The 18,948-nt window shown below is 37.5% G+C and overlaps 2 protein-coding genes across 2 annotated transcripts in view; one reads left to right on the forward strand and one right to left on the reverse strand.

The window, feature by feature from the left end:
• The first annotated feature begins 1,061 nt into the window (after positions 1 to 1,061).
• Positions 1,062 to 6,047, forward strand: LOC127988022 (uncharacterized). The gene is made up of 5 exons (XM_052590518.1): positions 1,062 to 1,096; positions 1,846 to 1,931; positions 3,539 to 3,724; positions 4,115 to 4,459; positions 5,275 to 6,047. Exons 1-5 carry the CDS (start codon positions 1,062 to 1,064, stop codon positions 5,424 to 5,426), a joined length of 804 nt encoding a protein of 267 aa, XP_052446478.1. The 3' UTR covers positions 5,427 to 6,047.
• A 3,999-nt stretch (positions 6,048 to 10,046) lies between these two features.
• The window catches only part of LOC127987108 (uncharacterized), a 60,454-nt gene continuing 51,552 nt past the window's right edge, over positions 10,047 to 18,948 (reverse strand). The window contains exon 6 of the mRNA XM_052589404.1: positions 10,047 to 10,473. Coding sequence (XP_052445364.1) covers positions 10,436 to 10,473 — 38 coding nt within the window. The 3' untranslated portion in view covers positions 10,047 to 10,435. The remainder of the gene's footprint in view (positions 10,474 to 18,948) is intronic.

Raw genomic sequence — 18,948 nt, forward strand, 5'->3', positions numbered from 1 at the left:
TCAACCACTAACACGTGTCTCATCGATGTTCTGTTGAATGTATTTCAGTATGTATTTAAATATCAGCTTTTCATAAGGGTGAAAAGTTAAATTGTGACATTAAAAGCAAAAGATTTCAAAGCACGTAGTTTAATCCTTATCAAGCAAACACATATTAGCAAAATGCACAAGACTAGAGGATAAAGTAAAGAAAAAAAATATCTAGAACCACCAGATCTTATTTATAAATTGTATATATATATATATATATATATATATATATATATATATATATATATTATTTTTTTTATTAGCATAGAATCATGCTAGCAGGATGCTAGTCACTTTTTAATCATGCTGGAAACATGCTAACGACATTCTAATCACTTGATAATCATGCTAATAACATGTTAGTCACTTGCTAATCATGCTAGAAACATGCTAGTCATGTGCTAATCATGCTACCAACCTGCAGGTTGTCACGGCGCGGTAGAGACGGCGCCATGGAAAGAACAAGGTCAGGGTCCAGATGCAGGGAAGAGACACTTCGTTAGGTGGAGCAAATAAACATTAATGAGGTGACAAGGTGGGCGTGGTCAGAAAAGGACAAGAGAGAGCACATGACACCAAACAAACACAACACTCACAGAAGACTGTGACAGAACCCCTCCCTTAAGGAGTGGATTCCAGACACTCCAAAATAATAAGTCACGGAGGGAGGTGGAATGGAGGTGGATCAGGGGGAGGGATGGAGGGCTAGGCCCGTGTAGTGGAAGAGTGCCTGGAGAATGAGGTATAAAGGTTCACCCCAGGGGCACCGAGAGCGGATGCCGCCGCCTTGGGTGAACTGAGCGGATGCTGCCGTCGCCTCGGGTGAACTGTGAGCAAATGTCGCCACCACCTAGGGGGAACTGTGAGCGGACGCCGCTGCCGCCGCCGCCTCGGGCAAAAAAAACCCCGAAACGAATCACAGGGAACAAGCCGAAATACAAGCACGATTAACACACGTAATCACAATTGACATTACAATAATCCAGGCAGGCAGATTGGTGTGTGAGACAAAACTATAAACTATTGAACAAATGGGGAACAGCTGTATGTGTGAGTATGTGAACAGGTGTGTAGAGTGAATGTGTGAGTGGTTGACACAGCTGTGCTACAGGTTGACATGCTCTTCATATGAATCTGAATAGGTTAAGATGTCGTCAATTTAAAAAATGACCCAGTGATTTAACATATCTCTAAACACATTGTTGATGAAGGCCTGGAACACTGAAGGACTGTTGGCAAGCCCAAATAGTATACGATACTCACAGTGCCCAGTTGTTGTAGAGAAAGCATCCTATAATTAATCGCCTCACGGATGCAAATGAGATTGTATGCACTGCAAAGATCCAGCTTGGTGAAGTATCTTGCCTTTCGAATCTGTTCTAGGGCTGCAGGGAATAGAGGCAAGGGGTAGAGAAACTTGATGATGATGATGTCCTTGGTAATGGATGCAGGAACAAAGACCTCCATCCTTTTCTTTTTTTTTTTTGACGAATAAGAACCCAGCAGAGGCAGGTGATGTGGATGGTCTAATAAAAGGATCATGAGCTGTCAGGTTTGGGTTATGTTGTGCCAACAGGAACTGAAAGAGAGCCAAATCTGATGAAGAGAGTAAAGGAGTCTATCAATCCAGATGGCCAGCCCAATGAATTGATCAAATGATTTCCCCTCGTCTCGTCAGGTTAATTCAGACTGTATCTCCGTGCTCAGACCTCTGCAGAAGTGTAGTTTGAGAGGATCCTCCAGCCACCCTGTTTGTGCAGAGTGTGTGCAGGAAGTTATAGCATAATTTGACATCAAACTCCTTCTTTGGTGTAGAGATAAAAAGCTGCTCACCTGCATCCTTACCACCAGCGGGATGTTCGCAAACCTCCTTAAACCACTGGATGAAGGCCAAGAAGGAAGTAAGACAGTATGATTCTCCATTGACACACCATTGTAGCCCACTCCAACACCCATCCAGTGAGAAGTGAACAGACAAATGTAATGCGACTATTGGTTGTTGGTGAACAAACATGGAACCTTGGAGTAAAAAAAACCCTTACATTTCTAGGGTGAGCCATCAAACTTCTCTGGGAACGCCAAATGAAGGCTGGCAGGGGAGGTAGATGAAGCCAGGGCTTGAGGCGATGGATTCAGAGCAGGAGTGAAAACACCTGTGCCTCGTTTAGATTTTTAAACATGCAGTATGTGCCCATGTTTAATCAACAAATCCTTTTGGAAAATCGGTCAGTTTTGATATTGTGAGTGCCACATATAAATGTATGTAAAACACATCCCACAGCACAACCACCTGAGCCCAGCATCCATTTTTTTCATCATCTTAACTTTAACCACATTTGTAGAGAGCTCCATAGGCAGACTGATAAACAAACACAGACTGGAAGTTAACTTCAGGTGTGTGCGCCTGATGAAACTGTCCATAATGCTTGAATGTGTTGGTATCCAAATAAATACAACGTCATTGCCGTGTTTATTATTATTTTTGTTGTTGTTGTTCTTGAGTGTATAACTGTTATTTCATAAAATTGCTCCTGATGATTTTTGGCCTTAACTGATTTAAGATTATAAACAAAACAGAGAGTGAACAAAGCAAAAATCTCCATGAGTGATGCATCTAATTCTGTCTACTTCTGTGAGTCAAAGTGAAACTTCAATTGGGCTCCTACAAAGATGTGGTTTGATGTGTTGGTAGGTGAGGGGGCAGCTTCTGCATTACTTTATTCAAACATGTGATTTGTGTGCGTGTGATCTACTGAGAAAACACACCTTAGTAAACCTCCTAAAACCATTTTACACTTTACAGAGCTAAATATTTATTAAACAAATAAAATATCTGAAATGCATTGTTGCAAAATAATATAGAACATAATATTTATAACCAATGCAAGCTGAAGCGTGTGCATGTTTAGTGAGTGAGTGGTGCTCCACTATTATTGGTGGATGAAACGCACGCAACACTGTCGCAGTTTAACACTGTCCTGTGGGCTCTCAATCTGACGCACGCATGTTCACACACTGTTCACAATTGCTATTATCTGAAAATGGTTCACACGTTTACTTTGTTCTGCTTGTGTTGTCTGGTTGGTAAGTTATAATCATATTCATTTTATGACATCACTTCTTGGTTTATTTTCATTTAATAGAATGTGTTTACAAAGATTTAACAGTCTTTTTTTAATCAGCCAGATAATTTTCCAAAATAACATTTCACAATAATTCAGAGACAAATTGTGACACATAGGGCAGGTGCAATAACAGTTAATCTGTTTAATTTAAAATAATTCATGACTTTACCACTTTATTAACAATGACACTGAAATGATGACTGATTGATCTGAAGAGGGACTGATGACGGATGCTGCACGCACTACTGTAATTTGTTGCGTCTATATCTTTCACATGAGCAAGCAGAGTGTATGTTTAGAAATCAAGGGCTTTAAAGATTGAACTGAGCTGCAGTTTTGATTTGTGTGGAGTAAAACATCAAATCTGTGACTGTGTTCTTCAGGTGTGTTTGGTGATACAGTTACAGAGGAGTCAGTGTCAGTGTCAGTGACGGAGGGAGATTCAGTCACTCTAGACTCTGGTGTTACTGAAATGATGGATGATGATGTGATTCTGTGGAGGTTTGGATCTGAAAACACTTTAATAGCTAAAATCAATGTACTGGCCGGCAGCGTCACTGTATATGATGGTCCTGATGAGAGATTCAGAAACAGACTGAAGCTGGATCATCAAACTGGATCTCTGATCATCACAAACACCAGAACTGAACACACTGGACTCTATACACTACAGAGCAACACTGTGAGAAAGAACGTCACTCTCACTGTCTATGGTGAGATAAAAATGTGTTTGTATTTGTTATTTACCTGTAAATTAAAGGTAATTTATTTTACATTAATTAAATGATAAATAACTAAATCAATTAAATCAGTTTCTTCTTTGTTACTTGTCCATGTGTAATAATCTTTTATAAATGTGAAGAGAGACGTGAAGATCGCTGTCATATAAGAAACTCATCGACTGACTGATGCTGCAATAAACACTTCCTGATCTAGTCAAGTTTATCTCATGTTTTCAGCTCGTCTTCCTGTTCCTGTCATCTGCAGAGACTGTTCTTCATCATCATCATCATCATCATCTTCATCATCACAGCAGAATTGTTCATTGTTGTGTTCAGTGGTGAATGTGGGTCATGTGACTCTCTCCTGGTACAAAGGAAACAGTTTATTGTCCAGCATCAGTGTGTCTGATCTCAGCATCAGTCTCTCTCTACCTCTGGAGGTGGAATATCAGGAGAAAAACAGCTACAGCTGTGTGATCAACAATCCCATCACAAACCAGACCACACATCTGGACATCAGCAAACTCTGCAGCAACCAGACTCAACATCTGAACATCAGTCAACTCTGTCACACATGTTCAGGTACAGCAGCTCTGATAAGAGCATCTATTTCATCTATGCAATTAATAAAGTTGTTGATTTAACCATGTATGAGCCATATTTCAATTTCTGATTTACTCTAATTTATTTTGTGCTTAAATATATGATTTGAACATGATTTAAATGTGAGGAAACTTTTTCATATTTTGCTCTAATTTGTCATGTGAATGGATCTGCTCCTCCTCCCTTATGTGTCATTAGGGCACGGAGTTAGAGGGTGGAGAGCAACAGTTTCATCGATCACATGCAAATGGTACAGCTTTTAAGTTGTTATAAGTTTTTTTTTTTTTTTTTTTTGTAATCTTGTTTAGAAAAGGAAACCGGAGATTGTGATTAATAAACCACGGGATTTGTTGTTGAAACCGCATCTCTGTGCATGCTTTATGGACATGTGCATCGGGAATGACTCCACCGCTAACCTCAAGGGGCTAAAAGAAACTTGTTTGGAAAATTGGGGGGGGGGGGGGGGGGGGGGTTCGATGCCTTGCTCAAGGGCACCTAAGTCGTGGTATTGAAGGTGGAGAGACAACTGTACATGCACTCCCCCCACCCACAATTCCGTCCGGCCAGAGACTCAAACTCACAACCCTTCAATTGGGAGTCTGACTCTCTAACCATTAGGCCACGACTTCCCTGCTATTTTACTTATGAGCTTCTATCATCATTAAGCCTACTCATGTCTTTCTACAGGCTTGATTTTGAAGATTTTTTTATTTTTTTTTACACCTCATCTAGACTAAAGTCAGCTCATTGAAAATATTAAAATGATCTTTTTGTATTTATTTATTTTCTTACAGAAGTCCACATCCATTGTTGTGATACTCTTGAAGCTGTGATCCGATTGGTTATCTCTGCTCTGATGGGCGTGGCTACTGCAGCTGCTGTGGTCGTTTTGGTCAAAGACGTCAGATTTGCTAGATCGATAAAAGAAAACGAACAAATATCATAAATAGTCTGACATATTGTAGTTTTAATTGTAAAGATGAAAATATGTTTGGTCTAAAAGTGTTTAGTGATAGTGAAACAAAGCTTTTCTTACTGTTTTCCACTGAATTTAAACAGAAATGGTTCATTACCTGAATCTGGTGTTTTAGGAGACATCTGGTGGCCAAAACGATGAACATTCTTTAGTGTTTCATTTTCTTCTTGAAAACTACGAAGTATGCACTGTACATTTATTAGTTATTTGCAGTTTTCATTAAATTTTATCAATTTATGTAATGTTGCTTTTTTACATTTTGTTTTATAATTGTTTGCAGCAACCATGAAAATACAAATGTAATATTTGTCACACCCATAAACCATACTAGAATTAAACTGAAACTGAATATTTAAGGTCCGCACTATGAAAAAAGCAAAGGAAAAATTATTTATTTGCATTTACTATTCAATTATGATAACAATAACAACAATCAGTAGTTTTTTTTTTTTTTTTATGAGACCCTACAGTATTTTAGATACAGTCCTCTACCAAACGGTTGAGATGTCTGTTCATAATAAAAGAACAACATTCAGAACAAGTCATATTAAGTGCAAGTTCTTGGCCAATAAAAAAATCTGATGACTGCTATTGATGGCTCCAAACACATCAAGTGTGTGTGTGTGTGTGTGTGTGTGCTGGTGCAAAACTTCACACAAGATTTGATTATGTAGTGGGACGAACTTGGGTGTCTCCTCTTTAAATTTGTTTCATCAGTTGTCCAATCATACACATTCACGGTTATATAAAAGGGGACTTTTAATGCACCGTGTTGTGCTCACCTCTTGTGCGTCATTGCTCGAGGCCCGCCCCTTCCTGACTTAGACGCTTCCTGTCTTGCAGGTATGTGCTTGCTAGCGAATGCAAATCAGTGGTGCGCTTGTGGTAACCAGCATTATTTTGAATCATAGTTTCCGACATATAACCATCTCATGTTGCTTGGCGACTGCTTTTAAATGCACTTCCGCTGCATTTCCACCCCTTCTTGCCGGTTTGATGTCTGTTTGCGTGTGCGGCTGGACGTGTGATCATAGCTACGATAAAAAGGTATGTGTAACCATCCCTGTTGATATTTGAGGTGTTTGGTGCGACGAATCAATGCTCTACTTAATCCTTTTTAGGTGGAATAGTTTTAAGGAGGATTCATTCAGTGCAGCCTGTGGGGCAACGTATTTTGATGCTGCTGCTTTGTTTATGTTTAGTTCATGTCTGTTTTGCAATCTAACGCAGAGGCGTGAGTTGGCGCGGGTATTGGTCCTCTCCATTTGATCAACTTTTCTGCGTTCTGCCTATTGGATTGTGAAAGTTGTAATTTGTTTCAGTTTGTCTTTTTTGAATTTATTTATTTCATTCTTATTCATTGTTATATTACATTTTTGTTGTTTTACTTTGGTTATGTAAGTGCCTGATTTATGATTTGTTGTTTTGTTTAGTTAGTTTTCATTTAATTGGCACCTGGCCATGAAACTGGGGTGAGTATTCACCTCCAGCTGAGTTAATTCTTTACAACTTCCCAGGTGTTTTGATTTGGTTGGTTTAAGTCTTTATTTGTTTCATTGTATTTCATTCAACTGCTAAGTATTTAATTATTATTGTTATTTCTATTTCTTTGATTTTTCTTTGAGAATTAAATTTGATTAACTGTGTCTTTTGTTATAGGAACCGAGGCTTCAGGCAGACTGCTAGTTGGCCCTTGTGTGCGGTGGTGGGACTCTGTCAAAGAGTGCAGTGTGTTCACGCTTGACCTTACCGTGTGTGTGTGTGGTGCGAATTGTGCACTTGGTGTTATGCTTCTGGCAATATAGTAGCCACATACTCATTAAGCTAGCCTACCTGCCTTAGGTAAGCCTCGGTTTCCTTTTGTTTTGTATGCCTCCTCTACTTCCGTCCATAGTGACTTTTTTTAAGATTAATATTCATATTTATTGTTGAAATAAACATTTTGTATTTTCGGTATCCACGTCTCTTGCCTCTGTCTTTGGAAACCACATTCCTGTGTGCTTTTAGTAGGTGATTGATTTACAATAATGTTCCCTGTTAACAGGGTGGCGTAGTCAGCTGAGTTACAGTTTGCCCAATTAACTTCCCGCCACAATTAGATTATTATTTTATTTTTTTAATGTCAGTGGGAGAAAAAGAAAGCCTCCACTGTGCAGTAAGGGCTGAACAATGTGGTAAAAACATATTTAGTATTTTGAGGGATATTGCAATTGAGATGTGATTCACGATTACTGTAGGAATTAGGGCTACCCCGACTAAAGATTAAAGAATGGTAGTTAGATAAAGCCAATAGTCACCTAGCTGACACACATTTATGATACTCATTTAACTATATACAGTGTAACATAACACAGGTCTCACTGTTCAAAACACGGAATAAATAACTATCGTCACTGAAACAAATACTGGTGGACTTATTGATACGATGGATAATTGTCCATTTGAGTCCAGCTGTGTTTGATTAAACGGATTGGACTTGATTAGGAAAGCCACACACCTGACTATATAAGACCTTCCAGCTCACAGTGCATGTTAGAGCAGATGAGAATCATGAGGTCAAAGGAACTGCCTGAAGAGCTCAGAGACAGATTTGTGGCAAGGCACAGATCTGGCCAAGGTTACAAAAAAAATTCTGTTGCACTTAAGGTTCCTAAGAGCACAGTGGCCTCCATAATCCTTAAATGGAAGACGTTTGGGACGACCTGAACCCTTTCTAGAGCTGTCTGGGGGAGAAGAGCAGAATGGCCCGACGGAAGTCTCTCCTCAGTGCAAGACACATGAAAGCCCCCATAGAGTTTGCTAAAAAAAAAACACCTGGGGGTTATGGTTCAGGTGTGTCCTGTAGCTCTGCCAAAGAAACAGTTTTCAGGGAGTTTTTCCCCATTCTCCTCTTCTTTTTGGATGGTGGTTTAGAGGATGAACTTGTTGAGGCGACCTCCTTCTCATCCACTGAATCAAAAGAAGTCTCTTCTGCTGGTGTGGGCAGATAATCTGGATACTCTACATGGTCATCATCACTCAGATCCACATCTGAGTCCTCAGGATTTTCTGCCACTAGGGCCAGAAAAGTGCGTGGTCTCGAACTGTAAAATGATTTGACGTCCATCTATCATGTCTAAAACATAAAGAAAACAATTTGTATTACAAACCATGTACTCTTACAATGCTAGTCATATAGTAATACACAAACATAGTCAATTTTAAATTAGGAAATTAATAGTAACACCAGAATTGGTATAAATTCTTCAATTTTATTCTTGATATTTACCATATACAGTACAGAAATAGTGAAAAAATTATATTGATAAAATAATTTATCAAATATGTAATTGAAAAAAAAAATAATAATTTTAACAACACTAACCCTTTTGTTCATTGTAAATGGTTCATTTAAGCAACATTAGCTAATTTTAGCAACATTAGCTAGCTTCTCTACTATAAAATGATATCTCAACCGTTTGGTAGAGCATGTTTTGAAAAAATTATTTGACCCTTATAATACTTATTTTTGTTGAATTAAGTTACATAATTCTGTTTAACAACTCTTCTGAAATGATAATATGTCAACAAAATAGCCTTACCTTTAAAAGTCCCGCCGATGTGCGTCATCAAAGGATGAGTGAATTTTCGCTGTGTCACTTCCGGTTTGAAGGAACACTGAAAAGGCATGCTGCTCACAGACACAGTGCCATCTAGTGGATTCTTTTAGCATTACACAACTACACCAAACGGTAGAGATGGCGTTTCAGGTGGAGATAAGCTTGATGCATTTTTCAGTGAAATATAGTGACTTAAGGTGTGGTCTACCAAATGGTTGAGTAGTACCTTAAAGTTGAGTCGTACCATAATTTAAGTATTAAAAACAGGCCAGACTTAAATTATGGTTGAATAGAAACATTTGCAGCAGTTTATTTAAAATCCAAGTTTAATGTTTATTATGAGACAATATAAGTCCAATAGGAACAGTTTCAGTATCCATAGTTTTGGAAGTACTTTTTCCTTTTTTTTTTTCTATAAGGATTTTACTAAAATAGCAATATCTCAAATATAAATCAGAGCAGTACACACTTTAATCTGAAGAGGGAAAAACCTAAACACATAAACTTATCTTCACATGTACAAGTTTACATACAGGATCATCAAAAGTCCTTTTCTTATCTAGAAAATAAAGATTCAACAGAATCCACAACAGCAGCTGCTTTCAAAGTTATTACAGCTCTTTTCTTTGTCAACTTCTGTCAAAGTAAAAGCTATGAATGGTGTCTTCTTGTCCTTGTTTTGATGGAACAAACATTCATTCATCTACATCAGCGAGCTCAACTCATTCTGTTTCTGATAAATGGGATTTTTAGCTCTTTTCATCATTTTAATAATCACAAAGCGTCTGTTGTATACATTTAGACAATACATTTATTTGTGATGTAAATGCAAACCACAAAAATAATTCAAGAAGCACATAAGGTACAAATATATTTTTCAAAAGCATAAACTTACTGTTTAAAAATAATACAAAAACATAAACTAGAAAGTACTTATTACATGAACTATAACAAACTGCAGATGATGTTCTTTTTTTGGGGGGGGGGGGGGGGGGGGGGGGCATCTGTTCAAAGAATACATGAACTTGCAGGGACTTTCCTTTGACAATTAATTACAGGAGATTTAAATGATAAAATTAGAAATAAACAACAATACAGACCATATCACACAGTTAATATTAGCTACACTGTAAAATCTTTCCAGGATGTCACAGCGTGCAATTGTAATATTTCACAGTAAATTACATTATCACTATTGTTACATGTATTTACTGTGATATTCACAATATGATACTGTATTCAGGAATTTTACTGACATTAATGATCATTAACTGACCTGATGTCTCTCTTTTTTTATAGATCAGACTGACACAACCACTAACATTACTCTCTCTCTCCCTCTCTTTGGTTGTTAAAGGGTATTCAGTGTGTCTGATTCAGCTAGTTCTGCTGGATTTTCTTCACAAGTGGGATCTTTTCTACAGGAAACACAAGAAAACAAGCGGTACAAACAAGTGTTATTACATATAACACTTCTTTTATGGCCCTTTACCTGTCTCACTCACACAAAACACGATTCTTTATTTCTCAAAACTGCATCAAGACAGACTATAAACACAAACATGCAAATCTAAATTATTTTAAGAATTAAGTTAATAATAATAATAATAATAAGCATTCCCAACATTTTATGACCATACATCAACATGTTTAAAGATCCAGCTCTCTGCTGGTGTTCAAATGAACATTTCTGTGTTAATGTTTCACTTGAGCTTCAAAGAATATTACACTTCACCATACAAAAACACAGCTACTTGTTTATTGAATTAACTGAACATAAAATAGTTGCTGCATTGGAATATTCTTTCATCACAAACTCGGGTCATTTAAAAACCTGTGCATCTTACTTTCTCCTGTAGAACACACAATAATATATTCTGAAAAATGTATTTTTCAAAAGATGCAATGGGGTCCAGTGTTGTTTTTGTTTTCAAGAAATGAATAAAAAGTCATGCAGGCTTAGAACACTATAAAGAGTAAATGATGACATAAATTTCATTTTGAGACAAAGTATCCTTTTAAAAGCTACTTATTTCTCCATAATTTAGATACACCTCAATTTTTCCCACATCCCATGGTTCTCTGTTGACAAATCTCTACAAGAGTGCAGCAACAACTGACAATCTTGCATTAATATTTGTCATTATGTTGCAGGGGTCGAGTGACAAATACCTGGTGGACCCTGTCTGTTCAAGCACACCACACAGACACCCGCGGCGAGGTTTACGCTGAGCTCACACGCTGTTGTCTCCTTCCTGGATCTCATTATCCAGTCAGTTGTGTCTGGGTTTGTGCGACAGCACTCTGTACAAACCTACCAGACTATTTCCACTCCTCTTATGGCTGTCTCTATCGCTCACTATCTCTCTCTCTCTCTCTCTGTCTCTCTCACACACACACAGACATACTAGAGCAAACATACGGCCCAGCGAATGTCTTATTCCTCTCGCTATAAAGCATCTATGGGAGGGCCTGCAGTTGTTGGCTTTGCACGGTTGCCCTGTTGATCCTTGACACACAGAAACACAATCTCGCTCTCCCCCTCTGTTCCTGAACACTTATCAGCTGTATGCGGCTGGGACTGGGAAAGGCCACTGCACGTGAGCCAGAAAACTGCTTCAGGTGAATTGATTGTAACAATGACAACAATCCCCATAACTGTATAAATTACCGTAGGAACTGAGAGATATTTATCACCACTGGCTCACGCGGTTTTGGGCATGCCACCACGGCTGTCTTGTGGACTCCAATTGAATCATGCTGCTCTTTCATCTACTCCTTGTTCTAATCAGAGTGCTGAAATGACATATTAAATCTATTTTTTTATATGCTAATTCATGTAATTTAAAAGTAACCAAGTAGAGTTGAGTTGTAGGTTCTGTTGTCATGTTGTTAGTGGTTAGCTCACTTGTGTGCACAAGATTTTGATTTTGTGGTTGACTTTTGTATTGGTACAAATATGTGATCTAAATGCTTCCATTTGAATGTTACGTTGGATGAAACCATCTGATACTGTAAATAAATTTATATATTTAATCTGTTCACTGAAAATAAATTGATTGTATATAATTTTTGATCCATTATTGTGTGCAAGGACATTTTGGTTAGCTTAATCGAACTGATTATGAACCACGGACCGACTGTGGACCACCAGCAAACAATGATAATAAACCAGAGGCTCGTCAGCGGACCACTGTCAGAAAACCTGTGGCTGCTGCTCGTGGTCCGCTGGAATAACGATGAACAAAAAGCTGGTAAATCGTGGCTAGCATCCACCGTTGGCACGGGGGGTAGGTTTAAGGGCTCTGATCTTTTTTACCATAAACAGATGGTGGTTGTGTTAATTGTACTGTATTAAGTTAGTAGCTAACTGTTAGACATTAACAATTTTGTGAAGCTACCAATTGCATCCCTTGCTTGATTGCTCAAGGTAATGTTGTCCTTCTCATTTGTATATTATTTTCCAGCATCATGTCATCCACAAATTTGTTGTGAGAAGTTTCATGGAGGAACTCTTTTCTTTCTACAGATAGTTTCTACACGAAACTGCTCACAATAAGGTCTGTGGATTTTCTTAAGCAACCGGGTCATGGTTTCTGGAAAAACATTGCTGTAGAGTCATGATTATGATACTACACAGCAAAATCCCCAGTGTTAATTTAACACTCCCCAGTAGGGCTGGGCGATATATCGAGCGATATGATCATGCGCATCTAATCAGTAAAGCTGCTTCCGTGATCACCGCTAAAATCTCCATCACCTGCTTATAATTGGAGTGGCATTTAATAGACAGCAGAGGTGGGACTTTCAAGTCACAAGCAAGTCTTCAAGTCATATCCAAGTCCTCAAAGGGTTAAAGTTAATCAGATCATTAAGTGACTAATTAAATGATGATTGTACATTAGTGATGAACTTCTGCTGTTAACAATCAACATCACTGAAGTAAAGAGAAACACAGGAACTACAACTGAATTTAGCCACAGCCTTCAACTGAAAAAAAAAAAGTAAAAGAAAAAAAAAACACTATGTCACCATAATTGTGGTCAAGGTTTGCTTTAGGTAGTCTCTTGACCCTTTTACTAATTCAAAGAAATTTGATTCAAAACAATTTCAATATTGTTTTCACTACAAACATGTATGCATTGCTGAATTCAACCTTGTAATGACAGATAATCTTATGCTTTTTCTGTTTATAACTCATGGTGATTTGGACATCATGAGATAGTCTTTTTTGGCTTATTGACTGACATTCATCTTTTACCAGAGTTGGGGCTTTCAAGTCACAAGCAAGTCTTCAAGTCATATCCCAAGTCCTCAAAGGGTTAAAGTTAATGAGATAATTAAGTGACTAATTAAATGATGATTGTGTATTAATGATGAACACCTGCTGTTCTTGAGAATTACAGAGGATCAGATGTTGATGTTTTATTGGTTAAAGTGATGCAACCATAATGGAGATCAGCGTGTGCTTTAGTGGGGCTCTTGACCCTTGACTGTCATGTTAGATCTCTTTATGTAGCATTGCATGAGGTGCTGGAAAGCAGAGAGAAGAAATTAATCTGTATGTGATAGGTGGTCAGATTACAATCAAATGAACATTAGCTCTATTTAAATTAAGCATAATCAACCCAGTAAATCAACACTATGGGGAAAAAAAATTAAAGTGAATTTTAAATCTACTAAGTGCATACAAAATTTGAAAAACTATACTCTGTAGACACACACAGACATCAAGAACCAGCATATGACTCTCAACAGTGGTGACAATCAACAAAATGTTGCATGCTGGGTAAAACCTTAGTAAAAACTCCCGTCATGCACTGCAGTATGAAAAATTGTCACCACTGTTGAGGATCGTGTGATAAGTGTGTTTGTCTAAAAACCTGAACTGATTGTCTCCTTTTGTGTCTTTCAACAATGAAGCATTGTGATTTTTTTTTTTTTACTTCAGTTCAGTAATAGCTGAGTGTCAGTCTACAATCCAAAGATAAACACAATTTCATGATGTTCAGTCATCATGAGTTATAAGCAAAAAAAGCATGAGAGCATAAGATAAGATGTTACTGCAAGGTTTGATTCAGCAATGCATACATGTTTGTTGCTAAAACAATATTGCAATTGTTTTGAATCAAATTGGTTTAAATTAGGAAAAGGGTCAAGACACTACTTAAAGCAAACCTTGACCACAATTATGGTGGCATAGTGTTTTTTTTTTTCTTTTACTTTTTTTCAGTTGAAGTGCTGTGGCTAAATTCAGTTGTAGTTCTTGTGTTTCTCTTTACTTCAGTGATGTTGATTGTTAACAGCAGATGTTCATCAGTAATGCACAATCATCATTTAATTAGTCACTTAATTATCTCTTTAGCTTTAACCCTTTGAGGACTTGAAAATAATCTTGAAGACTTGCTTGTAACTTGAAAGTCCCACCTCTGATAGACAGAGCCGTAGATCGCTGATGAGCCACGCCATATCCCGTTCATATCGAAGGCGATTCATCTGCGATAATGAACGCGATATGGCGTGGCTTGTCAGCGATCTACGGCTCTGTCTATTAAATGCCACTCCAATTATAAGCAGGTGATGGAGATTTTAGCGGTGATCAGGGAAGCAGCTTTACTGATTAGATGCGCATGATCATATCGCTCGATATATCGCCCAGCCCTACTCCCCAGTGTTACTGAAGACACCTGATGTTAACAAGCAGAATCACCAAACGAGAAAAATCACAATTTGTGTGTCACCATTATAGTGTTCAGTGTTTGCTTTAGCTGGGATCTTGGCTTGTAACTTTTTACTTTTAAAGTTTGTTTGTCAAACCAAGAGCAAAAATCATCGCGTGTTGATGATTATGTTTTAATGTAATCGTTGTTTGACATGAATCACTGAACTCATTTACAGTCTTTTCTCAAAGTAAAACTTCCATATTGATTGTCACAGCTTTGATTCCACAATGAAAAATATCTGCATTTTCTATACATTTTGTAGGTATCTCTTGCAAGTGATTCTGATTTTTTTTATTAAGGAAATTTAATTTCAGGCACACACAGATAACAATAATCAACGTATGAATCTCAACAACGGTGACAAAAAACATATTCAGATAAACAGACCAACTCTGAACATCACAAAACTAGATACAAAATGAACATAAAAACAGCAAAAATAAAATATAGTTAGAATAAAAAGTTAAAAAGAAAGTTCAGCTCATAATTTATTCATGCCGCAATGCATGAAGGGAGCTCATCGTTGTTGAGATGAGTTTTTATTGGCTACAACATGCTTTTTTGATGGTCACCGTTGTTGTGATGCTCACGCTGATTCCTGATGTCTGTGTGTCCAAACAAAAGATTACTTTTTTACGTAGTACTAACTATTAAAAACATGTCATACTATGTCAGAAATTCTGGGTTGCTTACTTTTCTTTTTCACTTAATTTATGTATGCAGTAAAGAAACCTAAACTCAGGCATTCAGGTCACTCTATAACAAACAGCTCAAACCACAATCAATAGCACACATGATTGCCTTTGCTGTGGTCTGTCTGTATGATAAAATTCAGTCACCACAGACACACAAAATCTAAAGTTAATAACTGAAGGGTCAAGATCCCAGCTAAAGCAAACACTGAACACTATAATGGTGATACACAAATTGTGATTTTCTCGGTTGGTGATTCTGCTTGTTAACATCAGGTGTCTTCAATAATGGTCAATCATAACTCAATTAACTTCTTAATTATATCATTAACTTCAACTCTGCTTCAGTGTTACTTTTAACACTGCTTTAGTGTTTATATGAGTCCACACTCAAGAGTGTTAAATTAACACTGGGGATTTTGCTGTGTAATGATGTATTCATTTCATTTAAAGGATCTAAATGTAAACACAAAGGCTGCCTCACTGCCTCAATATTTTTATTTATGGAGAGCATATGACCAGCAGTGAATTAAAAAATAATAAGAATAAAATAAAATCCTTATAAAAATAAAATAAAAAGTGCAGGACAGCATACTGGAAACTTAAGGAATATTAAGAGAACAATGTGCAAACAGGTTGTACGGGGAATTTACATAGCAGCAATAGAGGTAAAAAAAATAATAAAGAAATTGCTGTGTGGAAGTGACGATGTCAGTATATTTAACATCTTACTGATAATTAAGTGGAGATATGTAGAAGTAGTAAAATAAGAAGTACAATAACACAAATGGGGCAAAAATGCACTTGAGTTTAGAAAGATTTTTAAGTTTAGAAAGATTTTAGTCTTCCCTAAATCTATGCTATTAATTTAACATTAGTGACTATAGCAGATGCAATGCATAAGATCCTACAAATTTATATCATATTTTGTCTGTTCTTCTTCAGTTACATTGTTAATGAACCAGAGAAAGAAAGAAAGTATTTTTATTTTCCAAATGCTTTAAGTCAGTGGTTCCCAAACCTGTCCTGGCCTGAATCAGATGTGTTTAATTAGGGAGACAAAGAAAACGTGCAGTGTTGGGGGTACGCCAGGACAGGTTTGGGAACCACTGCTTTAAGTAATCTGCTTTAAATTCATTAGATTGGGTGAAAACAGTTATCCAGACCACACGTGTGATGATGTGTTAATCATCAGCAAGCAACCAGTGTCGTCTAACCACATGTTCTCTTGTTGTTTGCCATAATAAATATTACAGCAGTTAAAGAAACAACACTGACAAGTCAAGTGTCAAATTGAACAACTAAAGCCAACACTTATCACCATTTTGGTGACATCAGACCAAACTATTACTTTTAAACAGACTCTGCTTAAATCTTAATTAGAATGTTAGGGGATAATGTTCTAATAACGTTTATAATAAACATATTTAGAACGTTTTTAGAGAACGTTATCCTATCTTTTGAGAGAACATTCTGGGAACAAATATAAAACTACCCACTGAAAACATTGCTAGAACAATCCATGGGAATGTTATTAGAACATTTTTAGAACAAAAAAATTCTAGCTGGGGTTGTCTGATTTGCCATGTTCTCCCTGATGCACTAATAGTAGTACGGCTTTATACATACCGTTACAAGTACAATTTTAGCTGGATTATCTGTGTCCCCTTCAGAAATCTCTCTTGAGAAATGTTATGTTTATTGACCCAAATACCCCCCCCCCCCCCCAAACTGTTAGACAAAATTTACGTCTATGCTTTCAGCATTATAATTATTTCACCTGTGCCGTACAGAGAGTGATGCATCAGCAAATTCGCTTGTGTGCGGATGGAAAATATGACATCATTCCCGTGTTGTTCGTTAGTTAGCTTTGTCTAAAACGTATTTATCTATTAACATACAGAGATTATTTCATATTATAGATGGTTTAAAAACAAACTGAGCTCTCAGATCAGGAAGATCAAACCAGCTAATAACATCTTGTTCATTTAAAACAATGATGAGATTAAATCAGCTTCCAGAAGACATCAAATGTGCCTGTGAATAACTCCTCTTAAATCCAGATTGAAATCACATCTTTTTATCTGTGTATTCCCTGATTGAGCAAAGTTTCTGTAATATACTTGTCATGACTTAGGTCTCAGTTGCACACAGAAGAGATTTTGTCCTCACTAATCTGCCCAACTTTCAGAACCGCATAAAACTCGTTCACAATATCAGCAATTCTCTGGAACCTAGTGTCTAAGTCACTGATGATACTATCCATAGCAGTGTAAAACACAGTATTCCGAAACTCTGTTTCTGAATCTTCCTGAGTTGTCTCCTCTTCACAGGTTTCATCATGGAATCTCTTTCTTTTCTTCTTGCGACTGCACTCCTTGCTTAACTGAGGAGTAACATGAGTTTCTCTAGCTATCAACTTTGCCTCAGCTAGGAGAGACCCCCATGCATTTCTCAGAGACTGCATCTCTTCTGTCAAGGCTCTGATATTGGCTGCCTCTATGTCAAGTGAAATTTTCCCTGACTGGAGAATAGCATTCCTGTCATCAATGCTTTGCAGTACTTTCAGCCAGATGGTGAGAAGAAGAATAGAATCAAATGACATTAAGTATTTTCTGAGACCATTAGCATCTGATCTTGCTTCATTGGTGAGACTGCAAGTCATTAGTATGCTATCAAGTGCATTGATGACAGAAGGTAGGTGCTTTGCCACAGGTTTAACAGTCTCAATCCTTGCACTCCAGCGGGTATCAGAGGAACCTGTTTGCTCTTTGTTGATTGCCCAGCGCTCTGGGCTGCTACTTACAAATGTGTACAGGCGATTTATACAGCCAAAAAAGGTGGATACATCTGGACTTGATTGTGCAGCATGTACGCCGACAAGATTTAATGTATGAGAGGCACAAGGTGAATAAGTAGCTAGCTTGTTTTTCCTCAGTATTTCAGCTTGGACTCCCTTTACCTTCCCTGACATATTTGCCCCATTGTCATATCCCTGTCCTCTGCAATCACTGATGTCAATCCCATGCTCACAAATAACATGCTCAATTATGTTTGCTAAATCACTCCCTGTCTTTTTGTAAAAATCCTTGAATTCAAGGAAACTCTCAGTGATCTCCCACTTGTCTTTTTCTTTGGCATATTTGACATACTGTAGTACCACCACGTTTTGCTCTGTATGGGAAATGTCTGGTGTGGCATCGGTGATGACTGCATAATAGATGGCATCCTCCCTTTCCTATAGAATTCTTTCAGAACTCGTCTGCCACATAAGTTGATGAACTCATTTTGACTTTTAGAGCTAAGATAATGTGTTAGCCTGGTTTGTTTTCCTTCTCTTTTTTTTGTTTGTTGTCCCTGATTTTTTGAAAGTGCTCTTTCAGCAGAGGATCATAATGTGACAAAAGCTCCAGTGTGCCTAGGAATATGCCATTATGAACATCATCTAAGTCGCTTGTTTTGCCTTTGAAAGGCAGAT

Source organism: Carassius gibelio, chromosome B22, assembly GCF_023724105.1.
Source record: "Carassius gibelio isolate Cgi1373 ecotype wild population from Czech Republic chromosome B22, carGib1.2-hapl.c, whole genome shotgun sequence".
Taxonomy (NCBI): Eukaryota; Metazoa; Chordata; class Actinopteri; order Cypriniformes; family Cyprinidae; genus Carassius; species Carassius gibelio.